The sequence below is a fragment of the Patella vulgata genome, chromosome 6 (genome assembly GCF_932274485.2).
Source record: "Patella vulgata chromosome 6, xgPatVulg1.2, whole genome shotgun sequence".
NCBI classification, from domain to species: Eukaryota; Metazoa; Mollusca; class Gastropoda; family Patellidae; genus Patella; species Patella vulgata.
This window is the reverse complement of record NC_065884.2, coordinates 19,704,851-19,727,371: the sequence shown is the minus strand read 5'-3', so window position 1 is coordinate 19,727,371 and position 22,521 is coordinate 19,704,851. Positions and strand designations below refer to the sequence as shown.

General features: G+C 31.7%; 3 protein-coding genes across 5 annotated transcripts in view; all 3 read right to left on the bottom strand.

The window, feature by feature from the left end:
* Nucleotides 1–897: 897 nt before the first annotated feature.
* Nucleotides 898–11,111, bottom strand: LOC126824732 (polymerase delta-interacting protein 2). The gene is made up of 11 exons (XM_050554075.2): nucleotides 10,505–11,111; nucleotides 8,668–8,731; nucleotides 7,973–8,070; nucleotides 7,652–7,751; nucleotides 7,085–7,154; nucleotides 6,021–6,128; nucleotides 5,765–5,901; nucleotides 4,603–4,629; nucleotides 4,170–4,301; nucleotides 3,521–3,606; nucleotides 898–3,335 (listed from the first exon to the last, which is right to left on the bottom strand). Exons 1-11 carry the CDS (start codon nucleotides 10,588–10,590, stop codon nucleotides 3,218–3,220), a joined length of 1,026 nt encoding a protein of 341 aa, XP_050410032.1. The 5' UTR covers nucleotides 10,591–11,111; the 3' UTR covers nucleotides 898–3,217.
* A 1,253-nt stretch (nucleotides 11,112–12,364) lies between these two features.
* LOC126824731 (protein adenylyltransferase SelO, mitochondrial) lies at nucleotides 12,365–14,809 on the bottom strand. Of its 2 annotated transcripts, XM_050554073.1 has the most exons (2): nucleotides 14,141–14,809; nucleotides 12,365–13,471 (listed from the first exon to the last, which is right to left on the bottom strand). In XM_050554073.1, the coding sequence occupies exons 1-2, from the start codon at nucleotides 14,766–14,768 to the stop codon at nucleotides 12,390–12,392; spliced, it is 1,710 nt and encodes a 569-aa protein (XP_050410030.1). In that variant the 5' UTR covers nucleotides 14,769–14,809; the 3' UTR covers nucleotides 12,365–12,389. The 2 variants fall into 2 exon arrangements, with proteins under 2 accessions (XP_050410030.1, XP_050410031.1); XM_050554074.1 differs by lacking the exon at nucleotides 14,141–14,809 and having other exon boundaries at nucleotides 12,365–14,056.
* Nucleotides 14,810–16,346: 1,537 nt separating this feature from the next.
* Nucleotides 16,347–22,521, bottom strand: part of LOC126824724 (two pore channel protein 1) — a 33,444-nt gene continuing 27,269 nt past the window's right edge. For both annotated transcript variants that reach the window (XM_050554064.2, XM_050554065.2), the window contains exons 24-25: nucleotides 21,627–21,704; nucleotides 16,347–20,817 (exon numbers count right to left, since the gene is read on the bottom strand). In XM_050554064.2, the coding sequence (XP_050410021.1) occupies nucleotides 20,683–20,817; nucleotides 21,627–21,704 (213 nt within the window). In that variant the 3' untranslated portion in view covers nucleotides 16,347–20,682. The remainder of the gene's footprint in view (nucleotides 20,818–21,626; nucleotides 21,705–22,521) is intronic.

Here is a 22,521-nt window from a genome sequence, read left to right as displayed (position 1 = left end):
ATATTATTCAGTTACAACAAGAGTGGTATTGAGCCTTTAACATCACAAGGAGTATTGAGGGATCCCTTGCAAACTACAATATTGCAAAAGTTGAATCTTTAAAAGGAATTTTAGTTTACATGATTCAATTCTGTTCAGTATTTATAAGCATATGTTGACTTAAAAATCCTATTCTATAGACGATATGGGCAAAAGTCAGGGCGACCTATAATCTTTGTTCAAATCCCTTGATGGGCTTCTTTTCAGGCCAGAAGATTAGATATCATTAATATTTGTTTTCCTATAAATGAATTGGAAAATAATTAATTTGGGTACATTTTAGTGTGGATTAAGACAGGGAAAATTTGACATCTTCAGAAAATTGCAGATGACGCGCAGAGACTTTAAAGTAGAATTTCAGACAGTTATAATCCGGTTAAAGACCAAAGCTTCGGGAATTAGCCAAGACAGGAACCTGAATAAGCTATCCTTTTTTTTCATCCTATCTAATGTCGGTTACCTCACATTACCCCCTTCCTTTCTGAAAACCTTGGTAGAAGTTAGAGAATAGTTTTTAACAGATTTTCTTTTTCAAGTTTTGAGTGGTTGGTTTTTATGAATTAATAACAATATTGTTGCTTTAATCCATTCCATGTGAATAATTTTTGAATCAAAATATTTTTTGAATCAAAGTATCAAAATATTTTTTGAATCTAAATATTTTTTTTATAAAAGTACTTACTATTATGTATAGTTTTACACTCTATATTTAACCTTTATTCTAGCATTTTTGGGCTTAAAGCCAAAGTGTGGTCATGTCATTTATATTACTGGTAGTAAACTAACTCACTAATAACAAAGGGTGATGGTATTTCAACACTGTAATAAAAGGGTTTTAAAAAATAACAAAACAAAATGCATTATTTATATTTTTATAACAATTTTATGTACATTTGCTCGATAACAAGAATATTTTTAAATTTCACTATATATTCAATTGGAATACACACATTCATAGACTGATAAATGAACACTCATAAATATCCATAGCAATAACATGAGTTACTTTTCAAATTGTATCCTATTTCTAATTTATATACTACAAAATATATGACATATGAACACATAACCTAATACTTTAATAAACAGAAAAAGAAATTGGCAAACTGTCAAATTATATCCTTATTTTGAATCACAAATGTACCGGTAATTATTTAAGTAATAATTCATTTATAGAATAAATGAAATATTTCATAAGTCCAAAAAAGAAAAATTAAAAAAGGAGAACTTAAACACATTGAATAAAACAAAAATATGTAATGTGATAATGCATTTACAGAGTGAGTCATAGTGACTGACATACAACACAGCGTGCTGCTCAATGGTGCTATTACAAATTTATATGGCAACACAATGAATGACATGTAACATATTAAAAAATCAACACATACTGGTACTCTAAGAACATTAACAAATAAAATCTAGACAAACATGTTTTTATAATTTCATGGGTGTTTATCTAAACATAGCTTTTGTAGTATTCAAAATGAAATTAATGAAACCAGGAATTAATATCTTTTATGATATTAATAAACTGGAAGCATCTCTGTGGTTTCTTGGTTTTGATAATAGATCATGTAATAGTTATTTAACACAAGGCATGGGAGGTAACTATAACTGTCTGATCAAAATACACCTCAAAATTTTGTTTCTTTACATTTTTGATGTCATCCACTTCATTAAGATCTGACTGGTTTGTGTGGAACATCACATCAGGAGTGACACAGGGCTGGACTTTGCATCACATGACTATCTATATTTAGCGTTTGTTCTCAACTGCTCAACATATGACTCCAACATCAATCTGAACATGGTTTATTAAAAAAAAACTCTTCCAGACAAATAACATGAAATTTGAACTACATTTTTTGATTTTAATATTTGTCAGTCACATAACATTTTTGTTAGGGATTTGTCATGGCATCAATACTAACCTATCAACAGAAGGGGAAAAACCCCTCATAATTGAGTTTTTGCATTATATCCCTTTAAACATACATTATGCAAGAGGTAAATCTGCCTATTGCAGGTCTTTCTTTAGGCCTGAAATGTTATTTAAACTATTAATTACACATTTGTTAACTTATCCAGACCATACTCAACTCTCGATGGCATCGGATACTCGTGATTTTAACTAGATTAGAACAGTTCGCCATTTAAAAATTTAATTTAAAAATGGGAAAGCGAGGCTAAGTTGCGAATATACCAGTGCGCTAGTTACCACTATGCACACATCTTGTCAAAACAATAAACAGTGATAATTTGGCTCAGAATGAAGTAATTTGACTGAAATTTTCTATATTTTCTTTTTTATCATCTATTTTTGAATTATTATAGCAAGAATGACCAACTCTTTATTAAACTCTTTAACTAATGTATCTTTAAGAGAAGACAAACATTGTCAATTGCTTAATAACATAAATATGTGAACGCAGGGTGACTAAATTTACAGAACCTTCTACACTGTTATTATTAGAGTGGTATGTAAATGGTACTTAAGTAATGAACAGAATCAATATTGTCCTTTATTTGGCAAGATAATTATGTGAACACAAAGGTAAGAAATTAATATGACCAACCATGCTTCACTGGAATTTCATGATGACAATAAATATGTGAACAAAGAAATGTACATAAATCAGCAATGTAAATTAATCAAGTTTTATAGTAAGAGAGAAGTGTCTAGATGGCACAATTAAATTAATAAAAATGTCATCTAGATTATTAATAATATCCAGTACTATCTGTTTATCACTTCACTTTGTAGTTATTATTATTAGATAGCAGTGGTTCATTGTCCTTGCTAAGACAATTAGAAATTTAATTCAATCATTTATCTTCATCCAGTTTTAGACAGGATTTTATTATACTAGATTTCCTATAAATTTGTGATATTGACATATGACAAAATCTCATTGATCACAGAAAAGATAATTATGGACTTCCTACAACTTCCAGATACAGATGTTCAACTAAAATTAAATGATCACATGTGAAGAAAACATATTTCTTTTTACAGTAAAGATCTGTATTAAAAAAAAGGATAGATATTATCAGATACACTTTGTTACATCTTCACACATCTATACACATCTATTACCAATCATACTTTTTGTTTTTACATTAAAAATCAATGTAATAATATCACAATAAAAATACATTTTAACAATCATTTGATCTAACTTCCTAAAAAACTATTTGGATTATTTGCTTCTTCTGATTTACTTTCTAAAGAAAATTGTGGTATTTTACAGTCAAATACAGTTCCATCTTGTCTCTCCATTTTGAAAGTTCCCCTGAAAGATAACATATAAAATTATACTGAAAATGGTATCATGTGTTCTGAAAAAATAATCATATAAATCATAAAATGGATCACATGTTTCCAGCATCTACGATATAATAATATAAATAGTACTTTAATGCTTTACAATATATCTACTGATACCATAAAATTTACAATAAGATTTTGCATACATACCACATATGACCACTTGGAGCTTGTAAAGCGATATGGCTACTGTACTGAAAAGCCGGCTGCTCAGTTGATAAAATAGGCTCCTGAACCTGAAAAAATGGTTATCAAAATTACATAAATAAAAACAATGGACATCTTGTTTCGACAACATTAAATTTTTCATTTCCTGTGCAAACATCTGAAGCTTTCAGTTTACATGTGGGTTGGATATATATATTTGTCAGGATAACTGAAAAACGAAATCTGTGAAGTTGCATTTTTGTATAAAAGAACTATTTTTTATGTTTTTACCTTATTTATGCCTCCTTCATATATAAATAATCTTAATTTAATCATCATGTCCACAATATCATGTGTAATGTAGTGGATGTTAAAATTGTAATAACAATAACAAGTTAAGCAAATCTAGCTATCATTTCTGAATGACTCAATACTTTGATTTAAAAATTTCAAGCCAAATAATCAGCTTATTTCTTTACATTTTGGCATTTGATTTGCATTATTATAACAACTTTAATAACAGTGTCCTAAGACATCTGGGGCTACTCCTTTAAATATATGTATAAATATATATTGATAAATACTTGTTCCAAAACATCTTTAAATATTAAACCAAAGTAAATAAGAAAATAAATATTTATATCTATGTTACCTGCACATGTCCCCCCACACCCACTCCTCTCACTGTTTCTAGTGTACCAGATATTGAAAATATTCTCCAATGTCTTTCTCGTATCTGAACTCTCTCTTCTCCAAAATTCTGTAATCTTACACAATATCTCCACTGTAAAAGTAAAAACAGCAAACTTTCACAATAAAATATTCTTAAGAATAACTTGCATTATCACTAATGCACTCCTGCCATTATGATCTATAAATCACTCTTCTACTTTTAGCATCTGGGGTTAAACAGAAACATATTAAAAGGTCATTTCGAGCCTTACATTAAAGGCAATAAGTAGCCAATTTCTTGAGACATATTTTCTAATTGCTAGTATAGTAACTGGTTAAACAATCAGTGGTTATCCACGTGTCTTTAAGATGATGCTTTTAGATTGCTTGAGAAATACGATAATATTACTTACCCAGTAATCATTTACTTGTTGCGATTCCTGGAATAGAAATAAATAAACTGAGAAGTAGGAGATTATACTTGGGTTTGTATAATTTGCTGCTCATAAAAAGTTTCTAACTCCAGATTAATAACATATGACACAATTATACGGAATACAAGCAATCTGATTAAAACTTAGATCCTATTTCGTTTTGTTTTTATAGTTCAAAATTTTGACACTACTACACTAGGATATGGAAGAGTTGTTATCATTGACGTGCTCTGAATGGTGTAAGGGTCTGAGGGATTAGCCAATGAAACGGTCTGTTACGGCGAGCTTTAGGCATGTTTTGCACGGAACTGTGGGTAATCCACTAGTAACATCAATGCCGATTGGTTAATCAAATGTCTGACATCATAGGGGCAAAGGCCGTTCGTATGACCTCTGCCACAACCTATCACTACAACCGATCAGATCTTCATGTAGTGTAGGCCATCGAAAGTATAAAAAAACGAAACGAAATATAGATCTGTATTTTAATCAGATTGGAATACAAGTTACATAAAAAAAATTTTCTGGCAACGTTTGAACACTGGTCAAAACATCACCAGAAATCAACTTTTAAAGATGCATTATGTAAGAACTAAATCTGCCTATTACAGGTTTTTATTTTGGCTTCAAATGTTATACAAATTATTATGTAGACATTTATTCATATGACAAGCTTATAATCAACTCTCTAAAGCATCTGATGGTGCAGATGTAAACAGATTAAAATATGAATGCCATTTAATGATTTAATTTAAAAAAGATAAGCTAGGCTGAGTCTCAATTAACAAGTAACGTTGCTACAATAATAAACAATTTTTATCAAAACTTCAAACTGTGATGATAGTGTCTCTCAGAATAAAGTAATTTGAATGAAATTATCAATATATTAATTTTGAATTATCTATTTTTCAACTATTATAGCAAGAATGACCATCTCTTTATCTAAATCTTACATAATGCATCTTTAAACAACTTGTATTCCATATAATTATGTCATTCGTTATTCTCAATCAATTACTAAATGTTGCTTAAAAATAATCAAGATTAATTTCCATATGCTACAAGAAAGATAGTTGACACATATATTACTTACTCTACATCCCATGAAGAAAGGTATGACTGTAACTTGTAAATTACTTACCCTACATCCCATGAAGAAAGGTATGACTGTTACTCGTATGTTTTCTGTTGTTTCTCGATGAACATCTGATAATTGTAACCAAGGCTGATTTTTATTTTGCCACGCTCTTAATGTTTCACTTGATGTAAAAGATGGAGCTGCAACAAACAATCTGCCATGACATAATTTCCATTTATTATTAGCAAAATTTCCAGTAACACAATATGCCAATAATTACAAGCACTAACAAAGATATAAAATTCTATTTAACACTTACAGCTTTCAGGGTCATATATTAAAAACTGGTCGAAAAGTTCATGTTCTATTGGGGATCTTTCAACACTCAAGTATGGTAAGATGTCCTCATGAGCTACATAGTCTAAACCTAAAATAGAAACAAGTTTAATTCAAAGCCTGTAACAGTGATGAATGGAGCTTAACATCACTACAATACTTTACATCAGTTATTTTGTTAGCAAATATTGTATGCATTTCTAATGGTCTGATGCAATCAAACAAATTAAATTCTATTTCCATTCCTTTTTGTTTTTAACTAAGCTTAATAATTCTTAACATGTGTACATCATACAGTAATAAAACTTTTTTGGAATTCAAGACATATTATATTAAATAAATCCAAGACTGTGATGAATTACATTATTATCTTCTTTAATTTGGTATCTCTGAGTGGTCACATTTATATTAACTGTTGTTATAAACATCGGATAAATACATGTCAATGATCGAATATTTGCAGAAAATGGCCTTTTTGGTGAAATTCCATTTTAAAACCTGACTTTTGTTTCAACTTTCAAGTGGAATTTCTGTGTTTTCTTTTTTTTTCAGTTTTCACAAAAAGTATCCCTCCCACTACCAGAGCTAGTGCTTAAAGGTCACCGGAAAAGGTTCATAATTTTTTTAAATAATGCAAGTAATTATGTCAACATATCCTTTCCATTAAAAGTATAACACGAACCCGAATGTCAATATTACCTGCAACAGGTAAATTTCAACATTAGTAATTTCTGCCATTCTCCGTGGGTAGTCGTAACTTTCCATAAATAAACAATCTGTGACGTCATTTTAGTCCTTCTGCTCATATTCTAGTCATTTTCTATGTGCAGAAGGACTAAAATGACGTCACAGATTGCATATTGACGGAAATTTACGACTAACCACGGAGAAAGGATATGTTGACATAATTACTTGCATTATTTTTAAAAAAATTGATGCTTTTCCGGTGACCTGTAATTAACCAAGTAAGCGACTAAAGCGAGTGAGACAAGGGAGATTGGAGAGGTGAGTGAGTAAGTGACTTAAAAGTGAATCTAATTCAATTACCTGGTATAGTATATAAAGATCTGGTATCACTTGGATTGCCTAAAAATGTTACAGCTTCCGTTTGTGCTCTCTGTAATAAAATACTGAATAAGAATAACAAAAACCTTTACGTCACACAAAGCATAGTTAAGTTTTATTGCCAGAGCACAACAAGAATATAACATATGACATAAAAGAAAGTTCAGGACGCACTATTGCAAATGTATAAAATTCTGAAAACAGACTGCTGATTGTTATATATTTCGTGGCTCATTGAATAAGATGCTAGCCTGGAGGTCAATATGGCATATGACCTTCTTCATTATCCCAGTAGATGCAGAAAAGTAGGACGTTAAACCCCATTTTATTTTCGTTACCTATTTCAGTTCATTTAAAGTTTGATTTTGTGTTTTTCATACCCCTCAAAATAACAATCAAATTCACAATCCAAAAATCAGCGATGATCTCTCTTCTTTTACAGGAGGACAAGATTTTCAAAATTAATTAATTAATTAGCTTACGGAGAATGCTACAGTATCTATTGCAACATGATACAGAATAAAAGAACATTATGAATAAAAATCTTACAATATGTGGACTGTCTCTCGAATCCATGAGGACTTGATAATGTAGATGATTTTTACCCTTCACCTCTTTACCAATTGATGTTGTCTGTTCATCCACACTTCTACCAATAAATAAATTAATGATAATCTAATTAAATTAATGATAATCTAACTAAATTAATGATAACAGTGCTCAGGGATAAGCACCACTTCTGAACAAACTTTTAAGTGGTAATTTAAAAGTGCAGAAACAGAAACCAGCTGGATGAATGATTTATTTCCAATTCTAAAACATGTAGAATACAGAAGCTGAAATAGTTTCTTATGTGTTAGAAGTGCTTACTTTTCTTCTGTTTTTGTAGCAGTGTCTCTGTCATAAACTCTTGCTAACCATGGAAACAAGATAACTCCTCTATATCCAAATATTTTATGTAGAAAGAGCTGCCATAGAGATAAAGAAATACATATTTTATAAGTTCAGTGTCAATTTTCATTAAGTTTTGATTATATTATGCATGTATAGCATGACCGGAGTATCAAAGCAGGTTCACTGTTATTTTAAATTTGACATTAATTTGTTTTTTATTGTTTTTACAGGGAAATGTATGACATTATTACATCTTGAACTACTTAAATGTAAATGCAAAGAATCCTCTAAAATTTAAATGCTTTTTTATAATAATAGCATTTAAGGTTAAGGGAATTACCAGTTACATTTACTTGTAAATTTATGGCACTCAAGCCCTCACTCCTGTGGATGTTTGTGCCAAGTGTTGCCATTAATCAATTACCACCACATACAAGTAGTTTCACACAGTTATAGAGTCATTTAATTGATAACTGAGCCTATTGGACACTTTCAAATCCAGTAAGAAATGTTTAATACAGTTACCTCCTTTTCATACAGGAAATATCAACACACAGTTGTCAATGATGACGTTTTTTATTAAAAAAAAACAACAAAAAACAATGATACCATGGAAGCTGAATATTTATTTTATATCGCCTTTCAATAATCTAATTTAATAAATAACCCACCTGACCAGTTTCGTAGGATTTTCCATGATCTTTAGGTGTTTCTAGAATTCCAACCTTTGCAAGCCTGTAAATGAAATCGACACAACTCATCTTTATTTCATTAATTTGGAAGTACATGCATTTTTGGCGGTCAGAGGAATAGGTCTACCACGAAATGACCTACAAAATCCCTGCAATGTTAGGAAAATGACTCTAGTAATGTTAGATTGTATGATTGACTACACTGATTGCACAAGTCTTGGTATACTGACCTCTCCCCTTGGCAAATGATTCTAAACAAGAGCATTATGAAATTCATGATGACATTTTCTTCCTTTCTCATTGTTTGTGTAACTACAAACTTAACTCAGTTGACAGAACATTCAATTCACAAAACACATGACACTGTACTCCTTATTATCAAGATGGTGGTGCTGATATCTACGTCTGTTCATCAGAATAATCAAAATTACCATTATTTTAAACATGGACATTGTCAAAGTAGGCTTGTACCTAATAGGCCTAAATTCATGTTGAATGTCCTGTGACAGTTCAACTACATGAACATGATATAGGTTGAGTTCAGGCCTATATGATCTGCAAAACAATGCCTTGGACCATTTCACTGCCACATACCCTGCTTTTATTTAATAATAGACTGTGCAATTTATTTTAGGGCCCATGATATTCTTATACTATGTGACAGTAATATCTTCCAAGAAATTAGAAATGGCACAGCTGCAAAAAATGCTATTGATTGTCGACACCCAAATATTCAATGATAAGTAGGGCCTAATTATTGTATATTCTAATATGGCCTAATATATGAAAAATCATAGGACTGAAGAATATTTCTAATTACTATAAATAAATTATCAACGTATTCATAAGACACACACTCTTGTACGTAAATAGTTCAGCTCTGAACGTAGGTCTCATTATACTCGCCCTGTACATTCAGGAAATATTGAATCCTTGTCGAAAAACTTTTGAAGCCCAGTCAAATTTACTGGGCAACTTTTTACTGGTAAACGGTCGCTTGTCAGTCCCTGTGAACACCTGTACAATGTACAGGAAATGAAATGAAATGAAACGCGGTTTCACATACTACTGTTCTGCTCCGAACCGGGCTAATGATGGCGGGCATCGCCACACAGTGTGCTATAAGGGAAATTTTGGCCGGACTGTGGCACTACGACCTACTCTTATATCGAATTCCAACTGTCAGTGTCAAGGGAACTTTTACGTGCACGCCAATGTGTACATGGTACCTCGGACCTCGGTTTTCCATCCCATCCAAACGACTAGACAGCTGTCCTTGTCAGGCCTTCCGTCCTGCATCATTGACAAGGGGGAGTTACGCCGGAAAATCTGGATGAACTTTCTCTGCCAATGTAGGGATCAAACACGGGACCTCCAGGTCCTAGTTACAAATTTGTGCATTACCCTATATTAGATTTTAATGGTTTCTGCCAAGCTGTTTAGCAGAAGGGGACGTATTTTTAACAGCATGTTCATTGTGTCGCACATACTTATTTTCTCAGAAAAATCAAATGTTCCCTTTTTTATATTGACATTGTACAGGCGTTAATTCACTACCGTTTACGTAGCAGTAAAAAGTTGTCCAGTAAAATTGACTTGGGTTCGAAAGTTTTTCGATAAGAATTCAATGGGACGGTTCCTGAACATACAGGGCGAGTGTAATGAGACTTTCATTCAGAGCTGAACGTAAACAAAATCTTGTTGTTGACATTCGACATTTTGAGTTGGTCGGCTGTAATCAATTATGAAGCGTTAATTAGAAATTTTAATAACACTTTATTAACACGATAATAATATACCAACGATATCTACTGACCTGCTTGATAAATAACGATTGCAGGCTCGATTAATCGGAACTGCAACAAAAATATTCACAATAACCTTCTTCAAAGCAGACGCCATTTTTTTCTCAGGAGGAACATCAATTACCTCCCTTGGCGCAACATGGGCCGACAACTCTTAACTATTCAGTGATTAGGAGAAGACAAATGAAATGAAATGGGGTTTAACGTCCTACTGTTCTGCTCCTATGCTGGGCTAATGAAGACGGGCATACGTCATACAGTGTGCTATGAGGGAAATTTTGCCCGGGCAGCGGCACTAGCGCCTACTCTTATATCGAATTCCAACTGCCAAGGGATCTTTTACCTGCATTCCAATGTATACACGGGACCTCGGTTTTTCGTCCCATCCAAAGGACTAGACAGCTGTCCTTGTCAGGCCCTCTGTCCTGCATCACTGACAAGGGGGAACCACACCGGAAAATCTGGATGAACTTTCTCGGACAATGCAGGGATCGAACACCCAACCTCCTGGCTAGCGAGCCAGCGTCTTACCTACTTAGCCACGTGATCCCCCGATTAGGAGAAGACATAACACAGTTTGTGATCTTTTAGAACATAAATTTACATAATAATCAAGTTTTTATCGGACAGATTATAGATAAACACCATTCCAATTAATAGTATTAAACCTTTAAAGCTCAGGGCTATTTTGAAATAAAAAAATGTACTTTAGAGGAATTAAACAATTTTTTTAATGAATGTCAAAATAAAATGATCTGATGTATTATTTAGATTGATATTATACCTGGATTATTTTCCTTCTTGATGGGCAAACGCCATCCATTTAAATTTGTTTTGAAATATAAGGTGGCCTGTTTAAATCATTTTGTTTCGTTTTTTACTGTGGCAACAGTGGAACATAAAATTTGTTATAATCAACACTGGCTTTATAGACTATGGACGTAAAATGTGGAAAAAAGACAGATTGTCAACCCAAAAAATAAATTAACACATAAAATCTGGTGAAATTCACAATTTTATTTTCGATCCAGATCAATGGAGTGTCATAATTTTATCCTTCCCACCCCCTAACCTCAGGATGACCATCTGGAAATAATGTCAGGCACAAATTCAGACTTAGTCATGCCTATTTTAATAATGGAGTCTAGTTGTGAAGTCAAACTAATTAAGGTGTAGGATAGAAAGATTCACCACTCCAGAGTTGGAGCAGAACAGTAGGATGTTAAACCCCATTTCATATAATTTCATAACTTCTTAGTCCCATTTTAAAAATGTATTTTTCAGTAAAAGTTGATCCAGTTTCCTTCATTTAATTTCTCAAGATTCAATAAAAATAGAGGAAGACAATAACAAATTGAGATATTCAAAGCAATTTGTATGTCTGTATTATTTCAGGAAAGAGACTTTACTAATCAGCAATCATTATAGTATCATGGTCTTAAGCCCCCCCCCCCCCCCCCGCCGACCCCCTCACAGGTCAACGTCAACTCTTCCAACTTTACATGTATGCCCCCCCCCTTACTTTCGCTATAGCCACATCTTTTTAAGTGATTATCTATATAGTATTTCTTTTTCATATGATTCTAAACTGGATACTAAAATTTAACCGTCAAATTGATCAAGTATGATGATGTAAGCCAAAGTAAGTGTAGTGCATTTTAAATTTTAAATCTTGTAGTATCTCTTGTGTATGCAAATCATGGTTTGATCACACAGGTTTGTATGTGACAAGAATTAGAGTCAGCTACTAAACATATCTTAGTCCCAAAAAATGTCATGTAGATGTGAAACCATAGTTCTCTCTCTCTTTTAAAATCATGTACACATAGTTACATGGTTGTTGATCAAGAAAAACGCACAAGAAACTGGTGTACCGGTACAAATAATCTAATTTATTCACGATGAACAACTAACTTTCAACTGTTTTGACCAAGATGGTGGTTTTAAAGCGTAGTGTGAATCTTCTGCTTCTTTTTGAATAGAAAAAGGGTCAGTTAAAATTCTGAGAATCTTTCTCACTTCAGAGAAATCGTTTTTCTCAGCTTTTGTTATTGCCAGTTGAGCCATCCAATTTCTTAAAATATATCTGGGATTTGTTTGTTTCATCAGTATTTGTCTCTGTCTATCAGAGGTATTTTGTCTTTTAATTCGATCCAAATACATATTTTTCCAGTCCTTGAACCATTTATGCTTCTTTAACGTAAATAAGGCCCATAAATTTTTAGATATATTATTTTTAGATAAATTGTTAAGAGAAATTTCACCAATGTTACAGAAGGTCATGGTGAAATCTGACCCAGTTTCTTCCATCATTTTTAAAAGAATTGCAACAAGGTTTTCATCATCTGATTCTTCTGTGATCAAACCCAATTTCCTTCGAAATATATCCATGAATTTAGTTTTGTAAATCACAGAATACTGTTTGAGCACATCATCTGTTGACTGTTTTTGTTTTTCAGTTAATAATGGTGATATAGCTGTTTGTAGCTTCTTTAAATTAAATTTACCGATGTCTGGTTGGTTTTCATAACTGTATCTACCTTCATCATCTGAAGTATTCGGAACAAAACCTGGGTTGTATTCATCCAAAAATCCAAAAGGACCATAATCAATTATGATTGACAATAGACTGAAATTATCAGTATTACAAACCCCATGTGCAAAGCCTACACTCTGCCATAAGGCTATTAAAGATGCTGTCTGATTCACAACATTCCAATAAAAGTCAACATATTTATCTACATCTCCCTCATTTATAGATGGAAAATGATGCTTAATTATGAAATCTACTAATTGTTTCAAAAGTTCTATCTCTCCAGATTTTTCTAATATTTCTAGCGATCCAATTCTAAACCAAGATTTCGCTAAACGGAGAACAACAGCAGCTCTTTCTATCTGTGGATGACCATCATAAAACATGTCTCTTGGCACCTCGTCATCACTGACAACAATAGCAGCAGCTCTACTCGTTGGAATATCTGAAATGAGAGAATGGGGAATGGAATTTATATTATTTTTATACAGGTCAGTTTTATCAATAATTTTACTCAATAAACTTGGTATGAATCAAATGACATTGTAAATTTATGATTTATTTCAAGAGATAATTGATACATGTATTTTGGGAAAAAGAAGATAGTTTGTTACTGATGTTATGCAAGAGTCAAGGTATGTTTACTCTCTTATGAGGTTTTGATCCTAATTAAGGACTGTTTATTGAGTCCAGTGGCTTTTTGTTTTTTTCGATTCCCCGCTTAGTTGCACATGCCCGTCCGACCTCGTGGATTTTCTCTGTGTCCTCCGGTTTCCTTCCACTGCTAAAGAACCCTATGTGCTAGTGAATAACTGAAATAAAATTGACCCATGTATTAGTCCCAAAATGACCTAGTTTGTGTTGAGTAGTCGACATTAAACCCTCTCTCTCTCTCTCTCTCTCTCTCTCTTTTTACTCTGATTTTCTATGTTATGTTTTGGGTCACATTATCAACCCTAGTCTTTGGATTTAACCGGAGAAAAAGTCATTATCGTGTAAGTAATAAAATAGGAATAAGAGGTCAAACATGGTAATGATAAACACAAGAACATCACTTAAGTGCTGACATAAACTTTAATTATAATAAATGCTAGATTTAAAATAAAATATTTACTTAGATGATACATAGCTTCACTACAAAGAAATTCCCTGATAGATGACCTCAGAACAGCTCTGCCATCCCCCCTTCTGGAATACGGAGTTTTGCCTGAACCTTTCAATTGTAGTTCCCATAGATCACCATATCTATTTAAATACTCTCCCAAAGAAACAGCTCGACCATCACCAAGCTGATCTGCCCAATAGCCAAACTGATGTCCTCCATAGCGATGTGATAATGGTATAGATTCACTAGGAAGAAATGAGCCACTAGCAAATTTAACAAAATTGGCTTGCTTTGCTACACAACTATCTAAATCTAGTACATTAGAAAGAACATCACTAGAAAAGGCAACCAGTTGAACCTGTGTTTTCAATGGCGTAGGATATACTTTTGAAAACAGGACATCTTTTACTTTCCTAACATAATTTCTTTCTTCTAGATCTATTGGAAAATGTTTACTGAGTGAGAATGAATTAGGAAATGTCCAATCTTTAAAATCTGTAATCAATTCACTTGTATAACATTTTTGTCTAAAATGATTAATAGTATAAACATTTCTTTTATTACAAATACTGCAATAGCCAAAGTGAAATAATATGATAATCCACAAAGTACTAAAATAGTTATGGTCCAAAATCATTGTCCTTCATGGCCTTTAAAACAACACCAAAACAAGCTAATTTGCTGTTTAAAAAAAAAAAACTTTTGATTTCTATTTATAGTAGCAACACGTGGCTTTAATGTTTACGGAAGTGACGTAGCTGTCAATGTTTTATTCCAAATATTAGAATCACGGGAAAAGGACTGAAACGAAATAAAAACCAGGCATCGAAATGATATCTTCTTTTTTCTACAATCCTTACTTCCTCTACCTTATAAATATATTTTTGATCGATTTCACAATCATAATCAATCACATTGATTTTTTATTTCATCTATTGAATATAATTCAATTATTTATTATTTATATTATTTAGATTTACGTTACTTATATTTTAACCGACAAAACTTTGTAATCTACCCACGTGTTTACTAAAATTATTAATTTTCTCGCGTTTCTTGTAATTTCAGGGTTAATACAATTAGTTATCGAAGGAATTGCAATTTATTTCAAGAATATGTCTGCTATACAAGCCCAGATTGAGGAGAAACTGAAATCTGAATTAAAAACAACATTTTTAGTATGTATTCTAGCATTATACTGCTTCACATTATAATTATTTTATTATCAATAATTCAATATCATGCTACTTTGTTTGTTATTGTAAATTCAAATTGTTTAAATAATGACATTTAGTAATTGAACTAGAAATATACAGTCCGACACGATTATGTGGACTTCCGACTACAATTTCTGTTTATTAGTAAGGGGCTTTCGACTAGTCTTTAGTAAACAATGAATGATGGGACATTATGTATACAACAGGTGAGGTTGTGATTGTTCAAGCTGTTTGCAGAGCATGGATTGTTATAAATTCTTTTCGTTTCAAATTAATTAGAAGAGACCACCCATATCATAACAATCTGGATATTGTACTTTTATTATTTTTTTCCAGCAATTAGAAGACTTATCTGATGGATGTGGTTCTAAATTTCAAGCAATGATTGTGTCACCATTATTTGAAGGCAAACCTCTCCTACAACGACATAGGTTAGTCTATATATCAGAATTATATGAAATCCATTTAAACTTATTCTAAGGACTGAGGTTTAAATGTCAATACCCCTTTGGTCTTCTTGGTGTTATCAAGTTTCCTCCCATTGGTTAACAGGCCTGGGTTCACGCTCAAGCTAAATAATGCAACAAAAAAACAAGTTCAACTTTTCGTGGACCTAGTTGTGTTAAGTGGATGTTGGTGGTTTTGGTTTTAGACTTTATTTAGCTATAAATGTAATCAGTCATGCTATTGCATGTTGTAACTTTGTATGGTGCTCTCTAAAGGGTATGTTAAGTTCTTCAAAATAGATAAGAAAAGATCACTTCATTTGTATTATTGACCACATATCTATTACTAATTATATTTAAGGTTAGTAAATTCAACAATAGCTGAAGAAATGAAAACAGTCCACGCCTTTCAGATGAAAACGTTAACACCACAACAATGGGAAGCTCAACAGTGACATCTGGAGGTCTCCAGGAAATGAAATCATAACACGTCATTAACAATTATAGTATTTATCATTCTGCTATATGCATATGGGGAACATTTTGGATCAAAAGATACCCTGGTTCATCATTCTTCCCTTTTCAATTATTAATATTATGCTGCACAGAATGAACAGCAATGGATGGCACAATATTCTGTCTTTAGGTGCACCAATTTGTTGTGTTTTTGTGTAAATATTAGTCTTGAAGCCACCACAAATGTATATTATAAAACAACAATAATTCCAGTCACCCTATTACGTGCACTGGACTTGATTGGAAGGCATAAAATCATTCTTTTCCCAATTTATCAAAGAAACTCACCAATGTTTAATATGTATAAAATCAATGTTTATTACAAAGAGAATCACTGGTATAATATGTCTATAAATTCATTTAATTACTAATTGACTATTATGAGGAATGTACAAAGTTTAAAAAAAAAACAACAAATAAATACCTTGTTCTAGCAAAATTATCATAAGTAGTTAATCTATAAATGTTCTGGTTGTAATATTATTGATTTAGGAAATAAATTTTGATGATTGCTGAAGCAGTGGACATATTAGCCGAATTAATCAGCGCCAAATTTAATTTGGTCAAATGAGTGGACACACTAGCCGAATGCTTCGCCCGATTCAGCAGTCGACTGCATCACCTGTTACGTCACATGATTAAACAATCATGTGACTTCTCGCTATGGGTGGATGATGAGTGGTGATTGGTTAATGAATTCTACATCCAGGCGAATATAATTCGGCCGAATATATCAAACATGTTTGATTCGGCCAAATGACAGCGGACACACTAGGCAAATTTCGTCACCGATTTATTGGGCCAAATCATTCGGCTAGTGTGTCCACCGCTTAAGCATTCAATCAAACCTAGGTTCATGTCGCAGTTTTCTGAATCCTGATTTAACAGAAATTAGGTTTGCTCTGCGTTTCACCTGTGAATTATCACAATTTTTATTTCAAAGAATCAACATTTACATATGTGTTTTGATTCAGATTCCCAGCAATCAAAAGCACCCTGTAGATATACATGTAACATACAAACAGAAAATGAAGTAAATATGATAAGAGTATTACACTTATGACACTTTACAGTTTTCATATTCATGTTATATAGTGTATTAATTAATTCTATAGTATTATAATTTCAAATCAGAATTTCAATAAATGGCAAAGTATCAAAGGAGATTAGGTTCAGTTATATTTATAACTGTAAGGGAGACAGTTTGACATATATATAGAAACTTACGTTGAAAAAAGAAATAAACACATGTTTTTGGCTAAAATTTACAGTTCTCTTAAACCTCTTCAGACCATATTAATATAATATGATATAATGTAATTCAAGAAAATGACGTTACGTCCGAGCATAGTTACGAAACAGGAAAAAATATCAAATAATTAAATATAATTCCAGATAATAAAATGTAACATCGAACATATAAAATAAAATTGATACTGTCAAAATGTCATTGATTGTTTGGGGAAATTTTTAAAATAATGTTTTATATAGTTTTTGATATTAAAGAGATAAATTGATAGTTTAGAAATTTTTAATGAAATATTTGTTCAGATGCCAGTATTTACAAAAATATATATTACACATCCTTTTTTTTCTCATTATTAAAGAAAAATAACTATATATGGGAAAATAATATGAACACAATGATGGAAAACAAATAATATACAGGCTACTGATAAATGGTAAATTCATAAAATAAACAACATAATTATCATTCATAACCAATTTTATGAATCAAGAAATCAGATCACATGCTCCTTTTTGTAACATTTGATTACAAAGATCCCTCGTGGGCATGATACTATTGCAGCTATTTTAATTTGAGAGTCTTGGCTGCATGAGGTATTTTTTTTTTAAATATTCGTTGATTGCTCAAATTTTTATTTATCAAAAATGTATTAAAATTCACTTGTTTTACCTTTGGTAAAAGCCCAGATATATATCTAACATTATTTCTTCAAAATGGCACATTTTGTTCTGACCTAGGTTCAATCTTGTGCACAGTTCTAATTTAAATTTATTTGTCAAATTTAGTTCATGGGCAATTGTCAAGTTTGGTTTAAAAGCAAATTAGTTCAAGAACAATTGTCTAATTTCTACACCTGAGGCAGCCAACTCAAATAAATAATTTAACAAAAATTTAGTGAAAAAAAACACCTTTTATCAACTCATATATTGCCATTTTCTAGCATCTAGTAATATAGTATTGCCATTCTTTTATAGTAAACTGCACTATTTTTAAGTAAATAGATTTAAATTAATCTCACATAAAGCTATAAATCATCATGTAAATATGAAAAAAGGTACAATGTAGGCGAGAAAGAATATCAGAAGATTAACACCATTGAGAATTAATATACTGACTAAATATACCTGTATATGAAAAATGATGACTAAAGCGTAATCAGAGTCAAACATCCTTAAATCACAATGCACTAAGTACAAGAAAGTTGAGACCTGAGTGGAACAACTTATTTCAATGACAATCAAATTACAATTACAAACCACTAGCTGTATATTGTTTAAAAAAACTTCCAATGAACCATTATAATATAAAGATGTAATATTGAATATATGATTATCAAACATGAAAGACATGGTACTTAAATACTATAGTTACCTAGCAGTTCCACTAATCACTAACAAGAGGTTATTTCTGTCAGTAACACCCATAAGTATTGTAAAAAGTGACCGGCAAGGAAAAATATGTTATAGATATACATATTCCACACATCACATCCAAAATATAAATGATTTCTTGAAACATCACAAGAATTTTGGATAATTGAAATTTTGACAGAAACAGCTTGCTAATAATGTCAAGTGTGTTTTTTTTTTAATCACTTTTACTTATCCATAACTTGATCAACTTTTATGTAATAATTTAAATTTTGGATATGATTCACATATTTGTATCATTTGCTTGATAAAGACGAGAGTATCCTTGTCGAAACGTCGCTTAGTATCAAATTCAGTAATTGTATATCCATAAAATTGTACCTTGTGTTAATATGTTCAATTACTAAATGCCAATTAAAGTAGATGATTTGTAGACTTTCCATATTTATAACATATCTTTCCTTGCTCACTTTTTGCAATAGCTTGGGAAACATTGACAAAAATGCCTGCTCTAGTCGATGATTAGTAGAAGCCATTATCTGGTGATATATATCATGTATTTATACAACACTTGAAATCCACATAATGTGATGCTTCATGGTTCTATTTCATTTTGTATAACATGCACAATATGTGAAATAGCACTTTATATATCATATATGTACACTATAATACAAACATTTATAATCAATAATCAAATCCTATTTCTCCCTTCCCCCTCAAACTTTAGTGTGTATTAGTGTAGCTTAAAATGTCAGAATGGTGAAAATTTTATTTTATTAAGAGAGAAAGAATCAAATACATAACGTAGACGGTGACATTTATTCCCATTGGTATCAATTCTGAAAATAATGTCGCATTTGAAGCATATCTTCTAATGGAGATTTTGAAACCCACCCATCTAAGATCAATATTGGGCATTAATAACATTTTGGCTTTTTTCTGCAATCTAAACAGGAATATGGATTAATAGCAACATACTTATGAATAATGGTTCAGTAAATAAGAAAATATACAAAAAATACGGAAGAATAAGACTAAGCAATTACACAGTGCAATAAATTAGAAAACAAATATACTAGATATACATGTATATCCGAGTAACTTTCAAGGGGAAAAAACAAAAATTAGCTTACTGGTAGTTCCTATTAAATTATTATCCCTTAATCGCAATCCTGAAGGACTAAAATGCAATTTCCTGATGAAGATAATAAATTTAGAAGTTCGAATCCACAGCTATGGTCCCTTATTACATATAAATAATTTAATATCGTTTGGATCAAATTAAATTTAAACTTCAAATTTTGCATTCACCAATACCTTTTTAATATAAATAATACTAACATCAAACAATACTGAAAAAATTTAATTTGTATTTGTTCGATGTACTTTTCCCAATTTAACATCACGGAAGCATTTCAAGTTAAATGACTAATTGATATATATATATATATATATAGTTATGCACACGACAAGTTAAAGGTTTGCACCCCAAATTAATCTGTATTATTCACAAAAATATATCTGGTACTGCTACTATAAATAATACATATAATAAATATTTTGTGACTTATTAAAAGTACATCATATGAAATTTGGATTTCGTTGTCTTTTAGACTATGTAATGTTTAGCCTTATGTAATGCAAACTATTCAAAGATATCACAACAGAATACCATTAAAGGGAACTCTACAGTTTTTGGTATCCATTATTACCGGTAGTTTATATTTAATGCAACAGATAAATTTGTTTTTTAACAATTAACTTCCAATTGTTCTGAGACACCATTTTGTTCTAAATTAAGTGAATTTGGTCTTTGTCTTGTACGTAATCCTTTCATACTTTCTATAATACTAGTTCTCTCCTTGTCCATTTCCAATAGCCATGTCTGTAATAACAAGATGGATACATTTAAAGGAGCTCAACTTCTGATTTAGTTAAAAATATAACATGATTTTGATCACTGGCAATGATGAGGCCAGATCTTTAAGAATAAAGTTTTATTTTAAACACCTCAACACCTGCATATCCAGACAGATTGTCAAGCCATTATAAAATGGAGTTAAACATTCTACTTTTCTGCATCGAAAAAATGCAGAGGTTACTGTCAAGGGTTCTTTTACGTGCATGCCAATGTGTAGATGGGACCTTGGTTTTTAGTCCAATATGGCATAAAACATATCAACACATAAAATCCAATAAGAATCGACAATTTTATATTTATCAACAAGCGGTTGCCATGCAAGATACGCTCACATTTTGCAATACAACAAGCTAAAAAAGCTGTTTTTCGAACAATCAGGCGCCATAATCCAGGATGTTACAGTCCGACCTGCGTCAATATCAAAAGGAACCAAGATCTTTAGGATATAAACCAATGATTCAAGTTTCGTCAAAATCACATAAAAATTGTGACCTGTGGGTGTCCACAAACAAAATGTTAATGGACGGATGGACAGGGGCAACAACATAATACGTCCACATGAAAATGTGGGCTTATAAAATGAAACCTGGGAGTTTTCTAAATGTAATAGAAATGATTAGTAGCTCTATAAAATTGAAACTGGTGTGTAATTACAGTTATCCATCACAATGCTTATTCCCAGTGACCTTGACATCTAGTAGGCCTACTCTACTTTCAGTTTAAAGGTTACGTTTGTCAGAAATAAACAATTTATTGATATTTATTGAACTTACTTTAACTTCATCACCATACATTTTAATACTAAAATCATCTTTTGTTCTAGATCTCTCTCCTTTGTAGACATAAGCTCCCTGTTGATGAGAAAAATATTAGGCTAATGTAAAACATAATAAATAACGATATATTTAGGAGATAAACACTTCCTGTTTCGTATTTAAAGGGGATTTATTGTCTATTTAACCATTCTTGAATCATTAGAAATCAGATTTTTATTATATTTTGTTTTTATTTTGTACCACATTAACATCTGACATATTTGTTTTAAGTCAGATCACTTGAACTTCTTGACTAATCAATTTGTCTGAAATGGTATACAGGGTTATGTATTGTAACAATTTATGGAGAAGCATATCTAGAAATGACAGATAGAGGTCATAACCATTTGGAATAATGATTGTCTAATATATAAAGAACTATGGCACAGAGGAAACTAGGCAAGCAACTCTACTCCTTGTCAAGTGGAGGAATGAACTCACAACTTGCATAGATGACAGGGCTAATGATTTCCAGTTGGGTGGTAGAGAACAGAAACTACTCCCTGTATATTTTAATGTTCAATTTGATTGGCAGCTCTATCAAGGCAGGTTTTTAAACTTTTATAAAACTGGATACCCTGTCCTTAAAATTGCCAAACATAATCTTTGATGTCACTGATTTATTTACCAGGGAGAGAGAGACAGAGAGAACAATGGAGTTTAATGTCCACTCAACACAAATTAGGGCATTTCAGGACTAACATATGATTCAATTTTCTTACAACAATTTGCTTGCGGATATGGGTCTTGTTATCAGTTGGGAGAAAACCCACTAGATTGGGAGGCAACCATACTCCTTGTCAATGATAATGCAGTGTATCGGAACCACAGCACTTGACTCAATGACAGACCT